The following is a 19,885-nucleotide window of genomic DNA, read 5'->3' as shown; positions in this document are numbered from 1 at the left end:
ATGTGAGCAAATGGCTTGTCAATCATTTTCAGAAGCTGGCGTTCATGTTCACCCTGGAAAGGCACTTCTCGCGATGAAAGGTGCGCCATTTTCCCGTATCAGGGATGCGCGAAGCGATGATCTCCTGTTGTTGAAAGGGAATGATGACAATAAATCCTGAAGACGACAAGAGTTCCGACAAACCTCGACGCGATTTACGACGTTGCTTGTTGATTCCTGTCTCAAAAAGCAGGATCGAACAGGTGAGGTCACGCTGGTGATACACCAGACAGAAAATCAATCTGGTAAGATAACTCCTCACCGACATCCCGAGAGCTATAGCGACAAAATAAAGCTGGAATACAACATCATCTGCACGGTGACTGATGCTAAGTAATTGCGGCGCTTCACAAAATATCTAACGGACCTGGATGTCTCAGACTTGCAACATTTAATACCCTCTCAGCTGCCCCGTTGGCCTGGAATTTTTTAAGTTGTGAGCCAACTCCGAAGTCATCATAAAATATGTACGTGAGGTAGAACGCATCGCACCTGTTCTGCACGCGGTAGATCAAGAATTGTAAGGCCGAGAAGTTTGCACCTGGCGGCTAAACTCATGGCATGAGACACTTCCAAGCGAAAGTATTCGTGCCAAAGAACTGTTTATAAATCGTAAGGTTCGACCAAGTTAATAATTTTTGGCAAGATAAAAGATCATGCCTTTGCCGTGCGAGCAGTTTCGCAGACCGCGTAGAAAGAAACGCCGTGCTGCGGACACATCACCCTATGAGGTTGCGTTGATCTTCAATTTTTCAACGCCTGAATGATTGCCTTGCAAGAGGAGGGGTAACTTGAGAAATCAGTTCTCCGTACCTGACTTGTGTATTCCCAGAAAGCAGCAAAAGCCCAAAGGCCTGCGCAGGACGGATTCATCTGCAGTGCTTGGGTGATGACTCTCGATAGTAAACGCCGATTGCCGTGTTGATAACAGAATGTGGCAAACCTCAGCCAAAGGCCCACGTTCCCTTTGGTTTCTCGAAGAGCTCTCCGGTAAAGGACGACAACCTTACTAATAAAACTGTGACATACAGCGTGCACGAGTGCACTACCGTGGCCTCGATGTGCCTGCGCGATCGTCGATTCCTTAGCAATGAGGTTGTCGTGCTTTATAAACATCCGAAGGAAAATAGGGACAATGATGACATCAACACCTCGCGAATTCTGAGAAGTTCTATCAGGTTCTGCTCGAATTTAATATAGTTGGTGTAGCACGATGCATCAACCCGACGGCGTCTCAGCAAGTATTCAAAACGCGAGCGCCTTTTGAATATATCTTGGATCTCATGCGTCGTAAAAACGGCTGCCCTCTCGTAGAACTGTGCCTCGCTGACTTCGTTTTCTATCAAAAAGTTTACCGCCTCCGCCATGTTTCGCCGGTCGAGAGTGCGGCGCAGAAATAGTTTGGCCGAGAAACAAAATGATGAAGACCTCTTTTCAAGGTAACCCTTATGAACAATAATGTGCAAAATTTCGAACTATCGGGGGGTTTTTGTTCGGCCAACTTTTCCCCCGAGCAAGTTCAGCCCGCCTAGCGCCTGCGTGCCTTCAACTAACTGCAGTCTACCTCTGAGGACGAAGGTTTGTGGTCGGGATTCGTGGTTAAACACCTAGATTCTCAATATAAAATCATAAATAATTGAATATCCGTAATCTATTAGATAGGTTCTATTATCAATGTATATATATGTACTCTATGTACTCTCACTGAGGAACTTGCTCGCGATGGTGTTTAAGAGCCAATACGCCATAACATGACACCACTCTCTGTCAAGATTCGGAAGCACGCGGTGTCGCCGTGCGCGCAAGCTGGTCCATGTCCAACTCTTTCCCACCACCTCGTTTTTCGACATCTCGGAATCATGACAAGCCTCGACGTAGGATCAGACTGTTTGCCTGTGCTAGCCAAGTGCGAGAATCGGGACAATACAACGCCCACAGGTAGACGGTGACAAAATCCACCGTAATATCCCGAAAATCGGGAATCGTGTTAGATCGCACTGGCGACTTGTCAGGTCCGGATTGAAAATGACACGGCCCTGACTGTTTGCCACATCCCCCGGCTAGATCTTGCCCGGCTAGAATCGAAATGCCACCTTTATGCATGCTAATAGTGCTAACCTCCTTATTTATTTAATTATTACTTGCCGACCGAAAGTCAACGAATAATGTCTTTGATGCAGATTTTATTCATGAGCGGCGTGTATATAAATATATATGGACATCGGTCTGGTCACGCGAAAATGGACCGAAAATGGATGGCAGCGAGCGTACTTTGTGGTGAGAACTCCCACTTCGTACTTCTCGTCTCCTCAGTCTCGGACGTGTCAAGTGGTACCTGGCACGCTTCTACGCGACGTGGGGCTCCAATATGAATATATTCCGCTTCGCCGGAGATATGACTCACTTGCTCAGCATCATAGTGCGTGGTCTTGTATCGAGGTGGCTCGCGACTTGTGCTGAATGTCGCGTTTTTCCAGGTTTTGTTACTGAAGATAAATGCTACCAAATCTTGCGCCGGTACGCGTTCTCTTGCCTTGCTAACACACACACACACACACACACACACACACACACACACACACACACACACACACACACACACACACACACACACACACACACACACACACACACACACACACACACACACACACACACACACCCACACCCACCCCCACCCCACCCACCCACCCACCCACCCACACACCCACACCCATACACACACGCGCACACACACATCGCGGCAGTCGCAAGTTGCGCCCGTCTGAAACGCCCGCATGATTTTGCTGCGCAGGTGTATCCTTGAAAACTCAAGAGCTATACTTGCTTGTTTTTGTTACACGATATTTAGATTTGCTCTACAGTTATATTTCTCTGTGCGTTTCCTTCATTGTTTTCCGTCAAAGCTGAGCCTCACCTCAACTTTTCAGATACAATACGTTCATGAAACTTTTTTTCATCTGTTCTTCCGGTTGTGTCATATGGTACATCCGGGAGCACAAGACTGTCAGCCAAACTTATGACTCTGCTCAGGACACTTTTCGTGTGCTGTTTCTGGCTTGTCCATGTATGATCTTAGCGCTCACCGTCAACCACGACTTTACAGTCACCGAAGTGCTTTGGACTTTCTCGATTTACCTAGAAGCAGTGGCTATTCTCCCGCAGTTGGTTTTGCTCCAACGTACTAAAAATGTCGATACCTTAACGGGCAATTACGTATTTCTTTTGGGTGGATATCGGGCGCTTTACTTACTCAACTGGATATACAGAATACTGACTGAGCCTGGCTACCGGCAATGGATCGTCTGGATATCGGGGACAATTCAAACCGCAATTTATTGCGACTTTTTTTACTATTATATTAAGTCGTGGCGTAACAATGAACGCCTTTCCTTACCTTCTTAATCGTTCACACGAAGAGAGAAAACAAATTTAACTGTTGCATATATTGAGAACTTTCTCGTGCAAGTATATTCACTGCTCAGGCATATGCATTCACATCGCGCGAATTCAGAATACCATCATGCTTCACTTTCTGCATCGCTTCCAAGTCCATACAAAACCCCTGCGTGTTTATCCACACAATCATGTCCAAAATGTGTTTGCCTCAGCTTAAAGAAAGTGCAGGCAGTTAACAGGCTGTCACTTCCCGCCTGATGTTGGGGACCGATTCGTTCGACATCAAGTTGCTCTGCAAGCTTTGATAGACCACCATGTAGATTATCCGTGAACCGCATGAGATATTTCATATCGAAGATACAGGGAAAGTGAAGCCCAAGTATACCAAAGAATTCAGCTTCATTTTGTGGTAGCGCGGTGCAAGTCAGCAGCTTGAGTAAATAGCCAAAATCGTAACCACTGTGAAATGTAATCCACTTGACCTGATGAGGTGAAAGTGAGAAGAGCATCACAAAATTACGAAGGCTGGTTATACCACCTTTTGATTCAAGACAACCCCACTGACCATGAGCAACTCCCCAAAGCGATGCACATCTATTCCTCGATTTCTATTTGCGTCGAAATCGATTCCAGAGTGCTTTAAGAGCTCTATCGAATCTTGCGCGTACATATCTTCCTTGAGGTCGAACTCCCGAAAGTTAAACTGCCACACACAGTAATGACCTGCAATCAAAGGTAAATTGCCGTCCCCATCCGTTAAAGTAATGCCGAGTTGGATAAGCTTCAACAAGTCTACATTGCATCTAAACAGAGGATCGGTGGTAACGTTAAGTTCGAGTTTGCTTTGCCACGCGCGCTTAGAAACAATCAAGTCGGCGCCATACCGGAGCGTTTGATATTGATAATCTGACCTGTACGTACCGACAGGACGAGCGACCTACGGCAGAAGTTGAAAGTGGCAAGCTTAACATATGCCATCATGGACTCGTGAAGTGCACACGAAAATTGATTGCAAACCTTACCACCCCCGGGAACTCTGTGTCCATCGCGATGTACGGGTATTCGTCAATCAGGTTCCTGATGATGGCCAACTCCTCGTCTAGGTTCGAACCCCACACTTCACGGGTGAGCAGATTATCATTCGTCAGTGGTGGCCGGGTCATCAAACTAGAGAAGGCACCGAAATCGAAAATCACACTGCAGCGGAGTTCGTTTGTCGTTCTCCTCGAAAGCAACCTTTACGCGATTGTTCCTCTCGATGAGTACAGGTTGCTCTTGACTGACCCGGCCGGGCTGAAATGCGAACAGAATTGACTTCTCTCGTCGTATCTTCGTTCGTAAAGTTACTCTAAGACCCGTATACCTCGCGCTTCCACGCACCGTAAAAACCATTTTACTAAATTATTTTATACGAAGGTATAGATACTAAATTATTACTAAAACATTACTAAATCATCGATTTTGCGATTTTAGCAATTTCAAGTAGGCATTTTTGTCGATTATGTACGAAAATTAGTACGAATGAAGGTAGTAAATTAGTAATTTTTTTAACTATGATATGATAAAACATTTAAAATAATTACGTGTGGAAAGGGATTTCATGAAATTTTATGTGATTTCTTTTGATTCTTCACAGACTGACAGAGTTTTTTATAAAGTTTTGGGTGTGATTGGGTATGGAAAACAGTGAGGGTTCGGATTTCACCGCAAGATTGCGTCACGCTGCCGGTCCCGCAGGTCCCATTTTGAGCTTATGTACTACAGAGAAGCTTCACAGAAGTTTAAGGTTTCCTGCTGTGTTAGACGCAAGGGCATAGTCTTCAAGGGAGCGGGCGGCGGTGATGTAGGCTAGTTTCGCCTTGTCAACTTCGCCATCTATGCATGCACGTCGCAATTCTTCAACATTTTTAATGAATGTTTGCGGTTGATATCCAAGGTTGCCTGCTGCCGCTTGCAGTTCGTCTTCCCAGCTGCCGTGTGCGAGCTCCTCAGCTGCGAGTGCTAAATAGCCAGACTCAATGAGAGAACCTGCTTTACTGAGCTTGTATACAGCCACCTGAACTCGTGCGGTATCCAAGTCAAGTTTCAGCTCATTTTTTGCGACATACTTTCTCTCCAGTGCTCTCTCAGCTTGGATGCGCTCCGCGCGACCTGCCTTTGCCTTCGCGAGAAGTCTGCGTCGGGGAACGTTGCTTAAAACTTGTTTGTCGCGCGGATTGGAACAGTTTTGGTGCACGGCAAGAAGAAGGTTTGGCATAGAACGTATACTTAGGAAGATCGGGGGCTTACTCTTCGTCATCGTCGTCGTTGGCGGGGATAAGAGCCTGTGCGCTAGTAGCGATTGAGAGTTGAAGGCCGAAAAATCCTGCGAAGACGGCTTCTCGTCTCTTCGGACAAGTTGGTGGTGTGACAATACGTTTAGTACGTGCTCTGACGCGTATATCTCGGATACGATCACCATTGACATTGGAAACGATGCATGCTGAGGAAGAAAGAGATTGCGCCATCCTTAGTTTTTTGTGTAGGTCGATCGCCGCCCGAACTTCTGTTATCCTTACTTGGTGAAGGGTAAGTCGTTCATATTTTTAAAACCTTACGATTACACCTAAAAAAACCCTTATCCATATACCAAGCAACGAACGAACGAAGATAAATAATAAGCTAGACCCATTCTATAGCTATCTTCGTTCGTACATATATATATTATATACTTTCGTATAGATACCTTCGAACGAAGCTTACCAATCAATTAATTGCACTCGTATATGGGATATCTTATACTAAATGTGACTTCGTCACTGGCGTTCCTCGTCCCAAATTATCAAATAAAATACATGGTGAGGTATATATCTATATATGTAATAATACGGTACGGGATTTAAAAATTAAAAAAAAAAAATTTAATAATTGGTGAGTTTCAGGTAGCAGATAGGATCAGGTGTGCCATACATATTGAATTCCACAATCAATATCCTCGCCTACCTATATATTAATATTCTTTATTGTTATTTATGACGAAGGTATACTGAATATCCGGCAGCAGGTGAGCCACTTTATTCGAATATTATTATTTAATTTTCAAACTGACCAATATTTGTACACAATCTATATTGCCCTTTTGAGTCTGATATATAGGATCTGAATAATATAGGTTATTTGAGCTGGAAAACATTGAAATATTATTTTGATGCCGAGAGCTCTGTTGAGGAGCAAGGGATGTTATGTGCGACCCGCGAGTGTGGCCTGATCGAGCCCCAAACGCAAAAAAATCTTCTAGTTACCACCAAGCCGTTTCCACGCTACAGCGGCTTGTTTTGTTGTCAATGACGCGATGTAATTGTTTCGTCGGGGCAAGTTTCGCTTTTCCCGATTTCAGCGACGCAACTGGGCTTCTCTTGCAGGTAAACTGGGCCGAAAACGCGATTGACTCGGCCCCGCACTCTTTCCCTGTATTGAAGTACTTCCTGAATCCTTCGACAGGGCGTTGCTAACCAAAGTGGAGCTCAGATTCGTCTTACTCCAGCAGCACCGTATCTCGCAGGCTCTGTCTGGCATGGCGTAAAACAAACAGTTATAGGTGGCTTCAGCACAGAATTCAGTTTCCGTGTCGGCCCAGACAACAATGAAGAGTCTCATGGGCCTTGTAAATGGGTGGACCAGTCTCGAGGCACGTGTGCAAGACGCGGTGGCGATGGCTTTGCTTTTGTTGTACAAAACTATGGTCCTCGGGCACTCGGTTTAGGTGGGGGTAATCTTGGTTACGGTGGAATTTCAAATGCATTCGCAGTTGAGTTTGATACATGGTTTGATGCTGAGCTCAAGGACCCATATGAAAATCATCTCGCAATTCTCACCCGAGGTACCGGCGAGCTCCGAGCAGAGCACAATAATCAGTTGGGCATCTGCCTGGACGTACCAGATCTTGCAGACGGCGAAGGCCACAGCGTACGCCTGCAATATGACCCACTGTTTCAAACCGACATCGCCACACATCCATCATTCCAAGCAGCTCCACATCTTGTCGACCTGATATATCCCGCTGCTGTGCATTTTCATCATGGCCTTGGGACACTTCGCGTCTATATTGATGACTCATCCGACCCTGCTTTATCCGTGCCGATGAGTTTTTCAGCCTTCTTGCAACTCGACGGTGGCACGGCGTGGGTTGGGTTCACCGCAAGCACCGGCCGTAGCTACCAAAACCACGAGATCACATCCTGGTCATTTTCGGAACATAAATCAGAGCATAGCGCGACAAATAGCAACGGAGGCTTTCAGGCTTCAAATTCGAAATGAGCGAGCGGCTATACGCGGCTGATATTTGATAACCGATATCGACATTTGATAATCCCAAGGACGTTTTTTTTTTCCTGCGCTCTCAGAGCTTCTCAGAGTTTTTGGCAGCAGCAGCCAGGCATTGCGCGTATGAGTTGCGCCCACATGGATGTCAAACCGATAAACAGGCGCCGCAGAAGTGTCGAGAGGGTCCATGCACCACGTTTCAAAGCATGGCGCGACTTTATGTGGACGCGGTAATCATGGCGAAGCCGCGCAGGCGCGATGTCATGGGCGAAGAAAACAACTCGACGAATTATGAACCGTCAGAAATGCGATGCGCGTTCGTGTTCTTCTTCTTTTCGCCCTCGCGGGGACAGATTTTCGGCCTGTCGGCTCAGTGAAAACGTTGTGCACATGCTATGTCCGCTGCACACGGCGTCGCGCGGCTCTTCGCGCGTAGGCGCGGCGCTGGGGAGCGACTGAAAGCGCGCCAAGTCGAGCAAAAAAAACCTGTTCGGTATATCATGGATACTTCGAAGGTATGGGGCATTTCGATTCTAGCCGGGCTAGATCTAGCCGGGGGATGTGGCAAACAGTTAGGGCCGTGTCATTTTCAATCCGGACCTAACAAGTCGCCAGTGCGATCTAACACGATTCCCGATTTTCGGGATATTACGGTGGATTTTGCCACGCACCATCTACCTGTGGGCGTTGTATTGTCCCGATTCTCGCACTTGGCTAGCACAGGCAAACAGTCTGATCCTACGTCGAGGCTTGTCATGATTCCGAGATGTCGAAAAACGAGGTGGTCGGAAAGAGTTGGACATGGACCAGCTTGCGCGCACGGCGACACCGCGTGCTTCTGAATCTTGACAGAGAGTGGTATCATGTTATGGCGTCATCGGCTCTTAAACACCATCGCGAGCAAGTTCCTCAGTGAGAGTTGCGCATGCAACCTCCGTTCTGAGACGTGGCGCCGGTGGTTGTCGGCATGCCTCAGGACACATCTGATGTGTGCTCCGAGTCGCAACAACTTTGAAGGGACGTTCGCGGGCAACGGGAAAAGGAGGGTTTTATTTTGTGCAGATAAAACACCGCGGCTGAATTTCTCCGAGAGTGTGCACGTGTGCGTGTTCGTGCTCCCTGCGCAAATTCACTGATTTTCAAAAGGCTGGTTAAAAATAATTACGTCACCCCTGCCTCCTCCTGTCCTTAACTTTTATTCGGCTAGCCGATCTTACACGACCCCAACTTCCCAAAATGTAACAATCACCTGGTATCGTTTATCAAGGTCGAAGGTCTATTCGTTCCATACATTGTTGACATTTTTGACACCATTTAATCAAGAACGTAGGACTAGCGCTGCATATAGTTGTCCACATTTTTGCATTTTTAGCTCGAGAATCTTGAGTCAGTGTCCCATATAGTTGTCACAAAATGTTTACTTATATAAACGGGTATTTAAATAGGGTTGAATATTTACATTTACATATTTTATTTGTACGAACGATGATAAACTATCTATATAGTAATACGACAGTATCGTGTATATACGTCTACATATGCCTCCTCGGCTAGCCGACCACCCACAGGACGAACGATTCACACCTCACCATCACTCGCACTGACGAACAGTTCGACCTTTGGAGAATTTTTATTATTATTATTAGTAACCCTTGCTTATTATTCGCCTTGCTTGCTCAATTGATTATTGATTGCTTCGTAGACTATATATTCTAAAAGCTTTAGAGGTGGTATTAAATATTGGTGTACGTAACACTTAATTTTGACTTTCGGTCGGCAGGGTAGTTACCATACGATCACCGGTCGGTTGCAAATACAGACACGTGCTCCGCGCCAAACAAACAGGGTCGCGCGTGTTTTTTTTCCGTATGGCGCCTAGTCAGGCCCCGTCAGGACGGCGAGCGCGCTAGACAACTGGCAATTACGCTATTCGGCGCCAAAATTGGAGGACGCCATTATCAGGAGAGCGCCTTGGTGTTGACGAGTTTGCGTCGTCAGATACGATGTTGCGGTATAGCTACGACAATATTATGGTTTTACGAGTTAATAGACCGTTAACTCGCCGCTGAAACCGTAGCTCAGGCGCAACGTCGTTTCGTGCGACGCAAACTCGTCAACACCAATGCGCGCTCCTGACGATGTCGTCCTCCAATTTTGGCGCCGAACAGCGTATTAGTGAGCCGCTCAGCGCGCTCGCCGTCCTGACGGGGCCTGACTGGGCGCCATAGGGAAAAAAACACGCGCGACCCTGTTTTAGTCAAAAGTCAACTAGGTCTCGATTAGTGCCACTTTTTGTCCCCTTTGCTTACCGCGAAAGCAAAGTGGATTTTCGTATGGGCAAATTGTCAGACATCAATTCGCGTTCGCGGTATTTCGGCCTTCGCGAGAGCAAAATCGGGGCCGAGGCCTCCTGGCGAGTCGCCGGAGAGCGGTCCCGAAGAAGGCAAAATTGCCCGAAAATCGATTTCACACTATTTGCCCATACAAAACAGCCACTTTGCTTTCGCGGTAGCAAAAGGGGACAAAAAGTGGCACTAATCGGGACCCTATCAACGAGTCAACGAAATCAACGAGTCAACGATATAGGGAGTATGGTCTATTAAGTACATACTTCGGAAAATCAACTACGAACGAAGGTACGATTTTGTCCGAGTGCCCCTCACACGCCCAGACGAACTGCATACCTCTACGATCTGTCAAGGGATAACATCTGGACCTGCGCCGGTCATTTTGCTGGCTGTGACCTCCTCGGTGCTGGTGTCGACAGGCAAATCGGGCCAGTGTACCGCTTCGCACGCTCACTCGCATACAAGACAATGGAAGAGAAAATATATCAAGCCAGACCTGGGCGGCTTCGCGGAGCAGTCGAGGCGTTCGCAACAAGACATATTAGCATGGTGACTTCACCTGCTTCCTCGAATAATCCTGATAGTCGCATAGATGCCCAAGAAGCGAGTACCTCATCGGGACAGCGCCGAACACGCTTCACGCCCACAGTTCCATCAGATAGACGCCGCAAACAACGTTACTCACTTGATAGTCGCGACGTTGAACCCGAACGTTTCTGTAATGTTGAGCAGCTCATGGGTTGCGAAAAAAAAAGATTTGGTACTAAAACCGGCGCCGAGCTTATGCAGAGTGCACATGAGGCTATGCGTCCTGGTCCAGAGCTTGTTCGTGATTCAACTAACTCCAGATATTCTTATCCTTTCAATAGTCACAGTGGAGGTGACGATGACAATCCTATTGCTACGCCGCTTGACTCCAGTGTTTCCTTTCTCGTCACTGAACCTTTGCTAGGATCAAAGATGGAACGAAAATTGCTAGGAATGGAACTCGAGCAAAAAGACAATCAGATCTCAGGTGAATGTCCAACGGATCTTCCCATTGTACTAAAAAATGGTTGCATCAAATGTGAAGATGTTGCGGCGTCCAAAGAAAGTGTTCATCAACTTATTTCGTCCACTGGTCCTGGCAAGTTTTTGTTCTTGCAGCTCCCTAATGACCTCCCCCTTGTGTCACGTGGCGAGTCCCAGATCCTTGAAAATCCCCTATGCGACAAACGTGAAACGTATGCGCACGAGGCAGGGAAATTTTCAGAAAAATTGGAAGGGGAGCTCTGTGAGCTTGTTATTTATGATGATGGAGCTGCACAGCTCAACATAGGGCAGGGCAGATTTGACGTGGTTCATGGAACCGTGTTTTTCAACAGTGAAATACTAGCATGCATTGACCAAGAAAACGCAAAGTGCGCGTTTCTTGGGGAAATGTGCGGTCGACTCGTGTGTATCCCCGATAGATCCACGCTCCTTGCGTAAAAAACCCCCAGAGATATCGTTTTTCGAGGTGCAAATGGAAAGGAACTGTCTGATTCTCATGATTGTCGTTCCCTGACGTCAACATGACAAGGCGGGTACTGACAAAGAAATATCCCACAAGCGTTTATCGCCTGGAATGAAAATCTTTAGAATTAAATTTTATTTGTTCCATCTAGCGGGCCTCGCTTTGAACACCTTCGTGGTCCTGAGTGTTTGCATGAATGCTCGTGTATGCTGCCTTTCTTGCTGCATCACAAAATATTCCTACGTTCGCTTCGGGGGTTCCTTGCACAACTCCATGGCCAACATTGAGGATGTGTTTTCCACTCCCTGCCGCGGCTATGTTTTGGGCGACCTCTCTTCGTATTCGTCCTTCATCGGCGAACAGGTACATCGGATCCATGTTGCCTTGCAGTACACGATCTGGTCCAAATATCCTCCGCGCGTCTGCCATATCTGTGCTCCAATCCAATCCAATAACATCAGCAGTGCTCGCTGTCATGATCTCAAGTTTCCCAACGCCTCCGTTTGCATGTAAGATAAGGGGCACGTCGGGATATTTGGCTTTCACTGCAGCAATCACTCGTTCAGAATATGGCAACGAAAATTCTGCAAACTGTTGTGGAGAAAGATGGTGTGCCCAACTGTCAAATAGTTGCACGACTTGAGCACCACAATCGATCTGGTGACACACATACACGATTAAGACATCGGCCAGGTGTGCAAGATATTGATGCAGGAATTCCGGATTTTGATTCATGATTTGCTTGGTGATGAGAAGATGCCTGTCAGATCGACCTTCAATCGAATAGGCCGCGAGAGTCCACGGAGTGCCAATAAACCCCAGAAGGGTAGATTTTCCGTCTACTTCGGATCGCAAGCTACTAAGAATTTCCCGAATAAAGGGAAGTGAGAGATCCGGATCATCTAAGCATTTGAGACGATTTAAATCTTCTGTAGTTCGTACTGGGTTTGAAATGACTGGCCCTTTACCCTTTGTGTTCGAGTCAAAAGAAGAGAGGTTTCAAAAAAAGAAAGCAGCGTGATCACAAAGTTACACGGCAGTTGAATGGGCTCGAGTGGACTTCAAATGGTTAGTTATATTGAAAAAGCCTCACCTTTACAACATCAAATTCGACACCTATGGCAGGTAGCGGAGTAAGGATGTCGCTAAACATGATCACGCCGTCAGGTTTAAAAGCGCGCCAGGGCTGCAGAGAGAGTTCGATTGCGATGTCAGGAGTCTCTGAACGGTGTCGAAATCCGTACTTGTTGGAGTATTCTCGGAACTCCGACATGTATCTTCCAGCCTGGCGCATCAACCAAACAGGCGGCCGGTCGGCTTGTTCTCCACGGGCAACGCGTAGCAAAAGAGGGTCACTTGAAGAACCCGAAACTATCGGGACCCTCTTTTTTACAGCTCCAGCTCTGGGAATACGCGTGCTCCGACCCTGAATTGGATAGCTGAACATGACGAGAGAGGATGTGCTGCCCGTGCCATAAATGGTCGTCATCTGTGACAGAGTGATAAGCAGGCGACCGGTTTAGACGCAATTGCAACCTTAAGGCGGGCAACAAGAATTTTGATAGAGCCCGTCGAAACAGAAGAGCAGATAAACCTCTATCGGAACAAAATCTGATCGAATCACTGCACCGCAATCCACAAACGAACACACACAACGCGGCGAATGGAAACGACGATAATACTAGCCAAGTGCATGCGATTTCACCCAGCCAGATAAGCGAACTTATTATTATTATTATTATTATTGTTATTATTATTATTATTATTTATATTCGGCATAGCCGAACTTACACGACTCCAACTTCCAAAATGTAACAATCACCTGGTAGCTGCTACATAGTTGATGACATTTTCTTATTTTTAGCTCGAGAACCTTGAGTCAGCTGCTCATATAGTTGGTTCTTCGGAGGTACCTTCGTACCTTCGTACGTAGTCTACGAAGTTTAGAGGGATATCTATCTATCGATCATCTCGTAGACTAACTAGCTAGCTATCTAGCTAGCTAGTCTATACACGTATATCAGACCTAGGGAGACGTGATTCGACCCAGCCATACCGGTAATACGAACTCGACCTCAGACTCCGTGCGCGTACGACGAAATCGCCAACTCCCGGCTATGCCGACCACCCAGAGGACGAACGAAATTTCCCTCTCTCACTCGCGCTCACCAACCACTCGTCCTTTGGAGATTTATTATTATCAATATTATCATCATCAGTCATCATATGATACTCATGTATGATGATCATCTTGATTGCATATATAAATATTACCTTCGTTCGTACCGTCGTACCTTCGTACGAAGGTAACACGTAGGCCAGTATTCTATTAGTATGTTGCATATTACGAAGGTATAGATACGAAGCAAGGTAACAAGCAAATTTACAAGCAAATTTAGCCGGCCGAATGTCAAATAGCAGCAGGATTGTTAAATTTTTAGCTAAAACGGACCGGACCGTCTCTGTGGTATTATGTAGCAAGAGGCAACGTACGTAAGTGTCATCCGATTTGCCCATATGGAGCTCGTTTTTTGCGGCCAAATACAAATTTACGCCCCGCCCCGTCAGCGAAAGCAGCTTCGCTAAATTTGGGGCTAAATTGTCATGAGACAAGTCGACGGTCTGCGACTCAAGAAAAAATTAGAAACGATTGGTCGCCATAGCCTATGACCGACGTGAGCGCAGAGCTGATGGCGCCTTTTGCGCCGTGGATGCAGACATATGTAAGACGCGCACCTCGACCAGACTCTCGGACTCGCGAACACACACACTCACACGTGACAAGACTGTACAAATAAATAAATGTTGGTCACATTAGCCTACAAGGCTTTAACGCGCCGAATCACTTTTCATTTTTTATCGGTCGACCTTGGTTTAGTGATGACTTGCGTTTATTTTCTCATGTGTCGACGTTTATTTGTAGTTAAGACGGTTATTAAATTTGTACAGACTTGTCACACGGTGCAGTCCTGTCGCAAGTATTCGTGAGTCCGAGAGTCTGTTCGAGGCGTTCGCTCCACACATGCTCGCGCGCGATAATTGCGTCTTCTTGTCAGGTCTTCACAGAAAATATGACCGTTGAGAGCGAGCCCTCGTCGTCGTAGGCTATGCCGATCCACCTGGGGTCGAACCCCAAAATCAGTGTTTGAAAAACCCCACCACCACAACACTCGCCCCCTGGAGAACTTTTATTATCAAGGTTTATAGAATATAAAAATACCTTCGTTACGAGTTTCGAAGATATTATCATCTTCATTCACGCATGGATAAAAAGTCTCATTCGTCCGTCCATATACATGATATATGTGATAACACTATTTATTATTTATTGATAGATCATCAACACATACATGTGCATGTGGTTACATACGAATGCGAAGATATCCGTAACACGAAGGTAATAATAATAAGATCGGATATGCCGAACATAATAAAATAGACTAATAAATAGAGCAGACAAATAATAATGTGCATCTATCGTTCGTATGCAGCTTATTTTACTCGTTATTTATTAACTGAACCGACTTTATTTGATCTCGAGCGTGAGTTAACTGAAACGATCGGAACAGCTCGCGCAAAACTCGTTCAAGCAGGTATCCAGACGCTCAAATGACGCTAGACCTCCCCCTCGTCATTCACGAGTACGTCAGGAAGATGCTGCGCGATGCTTCTGTCGGTATGAAAGCATTTCTGCTGGACGAGTTCACGGTTGGTCTAACTGTTGTGATGATGTATTTGTTCCTAACGTTTCCTTTCCGCAGATGAATGTAGTTAGTGCTGCTTTCACACAAACAGAGTTGCTCCAAATGGAGGTGCGCGATTTTCCATCGTTCGTGTGAACATGCAGATGAGCGGTTAACTACAGGTGTTCCTGGTGGAAAAGCTGCGTACTTTTCCGGCGAAAAAAATGCAGCACCTGAAGGTAAACATTTGCCATAGAACACCCACAGTGTTGTGTCCATCTGATTACTCTGTCCACCCAATCCAGGCGCTCTGTTTCGTGAGACCAATCGAGGAAAACATAACAATAATCATCGACTATATGAAACGGCAAACGTTTGGTGGATACTACATTTGTGAGTCCAAGAAAAGCGTGAATGGTTTTTCATCAAGGCAGTAATTTCGCACCATTTTTTTTCGGCCGTTTCCAAAGTCTTTTCCCATATTGTCAAAGAAACACTTTTACAGCGGCTCGCTGAGAGAGACGAGAAAGATGCAATTTTTCTGGTTCAGGAGCGTGGTGTTTTCTTGAAAGAAGTCGCGTTGCATGTTTGACGGGTCTAATTCCTCCAGGAAGTGTTTGCAAGCTTCGTAGCGATTGACTCGTTCCTTTTCACATTCAGTGTCCTGAAACAAAACACCCGCCTTGCGCTTACCGCGACAGATATGAAGGTCATTGTCTTCCATTAGTGCTTCAACCGAGTGCGGTGCTGAAACAATCATAGCAGTGTTGCGACGAGAGCACGGACAAAGTAGTTGGCGATATTGCCGCTTTCTTTCTTAGTATTAAGCGACGACCATCGATTCGTTTTCAGGGCAGGTGAAGAAATTGAAGACTCCCGATGACATTTTTGTTTCTGTTGAACTTGACACGTCACCTTACAATTCGATGTTGTTTATCCTTGTGACTCTTCCATTGGCTCGGAACGTTGTCGTAAAGTGGCAGAAGGCTTCCGGCACATTGCATATGAACAGGTCATTTTGCACCTCGACAATCGACTTCGGAACTGCTCAGATTTTCAAGACAAATGATTTCAGGAGCCTGAGCTGTTTGACTTTCGCCAAAACAGTGGCTCGTCACAACTATTAGTGCTGGATCGAATGTACGACCCAGTAACTCCACTCCTGTCTCAATGGACCTACCAGGTTAGTGCCTTGATGCTACGATGGCTACCAACTTCATTACTTTTTGGCATGTACGAAGGCCATGTTGCACGAGCTATTTGGGATCAGGGGTAATAGAGTTCGGTTGAGCGCGTCTGCAAATGAATCACAGGTGAATGTGGCATTGAAAGGCCTCTTTGAGTGTTTGCTCGTGGAATATCTTTCACAAATGACGTTACATCGCTCGTCGACTCAGGAACTTGTAATTTCATCGACCTCCGATGAATTTTATGCAAAGAACATGTATTCTAATTATGGTACAGAAACTAAACATTTTTTTGAAGCACGGATTTTTCCCTATCTCCGCTTTCTGCCTCTGCAGGAGATCTGGGTCTTGCCATAAATGAGTTGGTGGATGACTTTCAGGTCGAAATCAATCTGTACATTTACCGCTGCTGCAACCTTCGTAGATAATTACGCGGTACATTTTTATGGTTCCGCAGGCCATATCAAAATTCAACAAGCAATTGGACTCGATTGAAGACATGCAACGTTTTGTTGAGAATTTCCCGGAATTTCGTCAACAGTCAGGAAATGTTTCGAAGCATGTTACTCTCATGAGCGAGGAATGTACAGCTCAAGAATTTGGTTCCCTCCTCCATCTGAGTTGTCTTTGAATTATCCAGATGAGTAAGTTGATCAGTGAAAACTCCCTATTGGCAGTTTCTCAAGTGGAGCAGGAGATAGTCTGCGGGTAAAGCATCATGGGCTGCACAAATTAATTTGGATGACGCTTTTGACTAGCGCACACCAGGTCGGATCGTCCGTATGCGTGCAGAGCCGTAATGGACCGTCTCAGTGATCATAAGGTAGTGAGCAGTTTGAGCGCCGTGTTCAAAAATTTGTTTGACAAAGCGACATATGTTTTGTGTAGGTAAAACCTTTTGAGCGCCTGAAACTTGTGCTGTTGTTCGCACTTCGATATGGACATGAGGGAAGCCACCAGGTATGTGATACCCGCGATTTTTCGTCTATGGACGCTTATCATCACACTATCTGTAAAGGTCGATGAAATGATAGCGACACTTTCGCAACAAAATGTTGAATATACAAACACTATGTCATTACAACACATCATCAAGGTGAGTTCCATAAACTCTTTTCTGACGATTATCCCATAACTTTGTTATTCGTGCAGCTGATGAGAGCAAACACCAGAATCTCGTAAGTCTCATCTCTTCCTAAATTTGCGTCGCCTCTGAGTGCTTGTTCGCTTAGCGACCTTTTTGGCAATCAAAACTTTTTAGCACGAGCCTCAAAATTAGTTGGAGGACTCAAGGGTGACGACACCGGTAAGGCATGCCTAACTGAGCATCAGAAATCTAGCTCACTTGCAACAGCTCGAACGCATTTGCACTTCCTAAATCGCTTAGATTGAACATGGTTCTTGACACAGTTTACACACAACACCAACCTTTTTTAATTCAGGTAACCTTTCACCTTTGATTTTCCAATTCTCACTTGCACATGATCCACCATGTTATCGAGTTCTTCACGGCTATTTCGTTGAATTATCATTGTATTGTGGTCCCTCTACAATGACTCTCGAGAGTTTGGCGAAGGGAAAGATGAAGGACATGGACTTCCCACTTCTGGGCGATAGTCATGGATCAAAAGACGACAAACCGCAAGAAATAGTGGTTTTTATGATTGGCGGTGTCACGTTTGAAGAGGCAAGGTTTGTGGCCCAAATTAATGGCTCTGGGAATGGTCTCGTCATTACCCTAGGGGGGACCTCAATCGTAAACTCTACAGTATTCCTTCAAGACCTATTCCGAAATTGTTGACATAAATACATATATGGACGACGAACGATTTGAATCCACGAGAGTTTATTGAGACAGAGAGAGCTAACTGGGCTAAATTGAGCATGTGCGATGTCTCGTATGAGAACTGTACTTGTGTGTGCTCATGTCATCGGAAATCTCATACCGGAAGAGATTTGCGTCCTCCACCGATCATCGTGATGAAGTCCTTGACGACTGGAATAGTTAAAACTGATCCAAAAATCGGCAAACGCTTCAGAAATGCGAGAACAGTAGGGAAGAAGGATCTGAACAGTGCAAGAAAACCATAACATTCCGCGATGATGCCGACGGCAGGCCAACCGACGAAGACTAACACCAGTCCTCCCAGAAAGCAAGTGGAGCCAACGTGATTTTGAGGCCTAACGAAGAACTTGACAGTTCGCTTTGGTCCAATCGTCAAGGTCACGCCGCTCATGAATAAAATCTGCATCAAAGACATTTGTGAGACAATTTCTTGCACAGAAGAGTCTTCCACTGCTACTGCGACATGGGTGTCGGCAAGCAAGAAACACAACTCACGTTCCCGATTGTTAAGAGCCCGCTATCAAAAAATGTAACGATCCCAAGGGATGTGAAAAGCAGTCCGAAACTGGTGAGGCCGATGCCAATTTCTGCAACACGGGTTGGAAAGTTAGACCGTCTGAAAAGCAGCGGGAACAAAGAGGTACCGCGAGAAGGAATGACCAAAACACAGAGGCGAGGCAAAGGAACGGCTTCGGGAGAAACATGCGACGCGTGCCGAATTGAACGCGGTAAAAGAGCCCAAACTTGAAGTGAATGTATTGACTGAATAGGTTCCTACTTTGCAAGTCGTCCATCCCCCGGCCAGGAGACGGTGTTTCTTTAACGAGAACGAGGAGCCGGGACCCAGAGCAGCAAGTAGAGTAATGACCCACTTGCGGTGGTAGAGTTCACGTATCGACGGCACGGCGTGCGCAGGCAGCACAATATTACCGCCAAACGTGAGGCACAGAGCCTGAACCCGAACACTTGGGTCCTCAATGTTGTACGAACGAAGGTAGACTACCTTCGTAGAAGACATTTTTATCTGAGCGAGGTTCCCACGCACCCGGTAAAATCGCAACAATAATCCTTATCCTTATCATTTATTTTATTCGCACAAAATAAATAAACGCCCACATCTTATTTTATTATTATTACGACGAACGAAGAATTTTATTTCGATCCTTTATTTTATTTTATAAGTATTTTTATATATATGTTTATTTTTTGAATGGACTGTGCTAATGTGGCATTTTTGTTTCACCCGCTTGCCAATATGCTGTTCGGCGCCAAACATGGACGGCGTCACCATCAGTTGCGCGCATCGGCGTTGACGAGTTTGCGTCGTATGATATGGCAGTGCAGCTAACTACGACAAGTATCGTGAAGAGCGCGACTCAAGAAATGGCGGTTCAATTGTCTGCGAATGACTCTTGCATGATAGTAAAGGATCCTCTCCACTACACCCATGCATTTTGTACATGTGCTCCATCGTTGCAAAAAGCCCATATCCATACAAACCAAAACCATAAACTAGTTATTTATCATGTATGGGAGCTAAAACTTATTACCTTCATATGACACATGGTATAACTTCGTATTTATAT

General features: G+C 45.9%; 10 protein-coding genes across 10 annotated transcripts; 6 read left to right on the top strand and 4 right to left on the bottom strand.

Moving 5' to 3' along the window:
• Positions 1-28: 28 nt before the first annotated feature.
• UTP6 (predicted protein) lies at positions 29-1,406 on the bottom strand (the record flags this gene model as incomplete). The annotated part of the gene is made up of 8 exons (XM_002507215.1): positions 29-124; positions 184-216; positions 302-351; positions 407-458; positions 532-638; positions 700-763; positions 853-1,104; positions 1,191-1,406. The coding sequence occupies 8 exons, from the start codon at positions 1,404-1,406 to the stop codon at positions 29-31; spliced, it is 870 nt and encodes a 289-aa protein (XP_002507261.1).
• A 1,001-nt stretch (positions 1,407-2,407) lies between these two features.
• On the top strand, positions 2,408-3,444 carry ERD2 (predicted protein; the record flags this gene model as incomplete). The annotated part of the gene is made up of 4 exons (XM_002507619.1): positions 2,408-2,458; positions 2,517-2,556; positions 2,834-2,915; positions 2,970-3,444. 4 exons carry the CDS (start codon positions 2,408-2,410, stop codon positions 3,442-3,444), a joined length of 648 nt encoding a protein of 215 aa, XP_002507665.1.
• A 116-nt stretch (positions 3,445-3,560) lies between these two features.
• Positions 3,561-4,601, bottom strand: CAF1.2 (predicted protein; the record flags this gene model as incomplete). The annotated part of the gene is made up of 4 exons (XM_002507214.1): positions 3,561-3,920; positions 3,974-4,241; positions 4,323-4,375; positions 4,461-4,601. 4 exons carry the CDS (start codon positions 4,599-4,601, stop codon positions 3,561-3,563), a joined length of 822 nt encoding a protein of 273 aa, XP_002507260.1.
• Positions 4,602-4,952: 351 nt separating this feature from the next.
• On the bottom strand, positions 4,953-5,945 carry MICPUN_55352 (predicted protein; the record flags this gene model as incomplete). Its single annotated transcript, XM_002507213.1, has 2 exons — positions 4,953-5,612; positions 5,728-5,945. The coding sequence occupies 2 exons, from the start codon at positions 5,943-5,945 to the stop codon at positions 5,210-5,212; spliced, it is 621 nt and encodes a 206-aa protein (XP_002507259.1). The 3' UTR covers positions 4,953-5,209.
• An 816-nt stretch (positions 5,946-6,761) lies between these two features.
• On the top strand, positions 6,762-7,734 carry MICPUN_55351 (predicted protein; the record flags this gene model as incomplete). Its single annotated transcript, XM_002507618.1, has 2 exons — positions 6,762-6,839; positions 6,919-7,734. 2 exons carry the CDS (start codon positions 6,762-6,764, stop codon positions 7,732-7,734), a joined length of 894 nt encoding a protein of 297 aa, XP_002507664.1.
• A 2,822-nt stretch (positions 7,735-10,556) lies between these two features.
• Positions 10,557-11,750, top strand: MICPUN_55350 (predicted protein; the record flags this gene model as incomplete). The annotated part of the gene is made up of 1 exon (XM_002507617.1): positions 10,557-11,750. The coding sequence occupies one exon, from the start codon at positions 10,557-10,559 to the stop codon at positions 11,556-11,558; it is 1,002 nt and encodes a 333-aa protein (XP_002507663.1). The 3' UTR covers positions 11,559-11,750.
• Positions 11,731-13,030, bottom strand: HEME3 (uroporphyrinogen decarboxylase chloroplast precursor; the record flags this gene model as incomplete). Its single annotated transcript, XM_002507212.1, has 2 exons — positions 11,731-12,552; positions 12,677-13,030. The coding sequence occupies 2 exons, from the start codon at positions 13,028-13,030 to the stop codon at positions 11,731-11,733; spliced, it is 1,176 nt and encodes a 391-aa protein (XP_002507258.1).
• A 2,162-nt stretch (positions 13,031-15,192) lies between these two features.
• On the top strand, positions 15,193-15,348 carry MICPUN_55348 (predicted protein; the record flags this gene model as incomplete). Its single annotated transcript, XM_002507616.1, has 1 exon — positions 15,193-15,348. The coding sequence occupies one exon, from the start codon at positions 15,193-15,195 to the stop codon at positions 15,346-15,348; it is 156 nt and encodes a 51-aa protein (XP_002507662.1).
• Positions 15,349-15,490: 142 nt separating this feature from the next.
• Positions 15,491-15,858, top strand: MICPUN_55347 (predicted protein; the record flags this gene model as incomplete). Its single annotated transcript, XM_002507615.1, has 2 exons — positions 15,491-15,659; positions 15,701-15,858. 2 exons carry the CDS (start codon positions 15,491-15,493, stop codon positions 15,856-15,858), a joined length of 327 nt encoding a protein of 108 aa, XP_002507661.1.
• Positions 15,859-15,885: 27 nt separating this feature from the next.
• Positions 15,886-19,404, top strand: MICPUN_51705 (predicted protein). Its single transcript, XM_002507614.1, has 16 exons — positions 15,886-15,975; positions 16,032-16,123; positions 16,224-16,278; positions 16,342-16,449; positions 16,508-16,579; positions 16,664-16,724; positions 16,790-16,833; positions 16,911-17,033; positions 17,094-17,161; positions 17,222-17,276; positions 17,342-17,413; positions 17,472-17,549; positions 17,606-17,631; positions 17,686-17,759; positions 17,864-17,895; positions 18,009-19,404. The coding sequence occupies exons 1-16, from the start codon at positions 15,970-15,972 to the stop codon at positions 18,252-18,254; spliced, it is 1,212 nt and encodes a 403-aa protein (XP_002507660.1). The 5' UTR covers positions 15,886-15,969; the 3' UTR covers positions 18,255-19,404.
• Positions 19,405-19,885: the final 481 nt, after the last annotated feature.

The sequence above is a fragment of the Micromonas commoda genome, chromosome 1 (genome assembly GCF_000090985.2).
Source record: "Micromonas commoda chromosome 1, complete sequence".
Classification (NCBI taxonomy): domain Eukaryota; kingdom Viridiplantae; phylum Chlorophyta; class Mamiellophyceae; order Mamiellales; family Mamiellaceae; genus Micromonas; species Micromonas commoda.
Note: the sequence above shows the minus strand (reverse complement) of the source record. Positions and strands in the feature narration are given on the sequence as shown.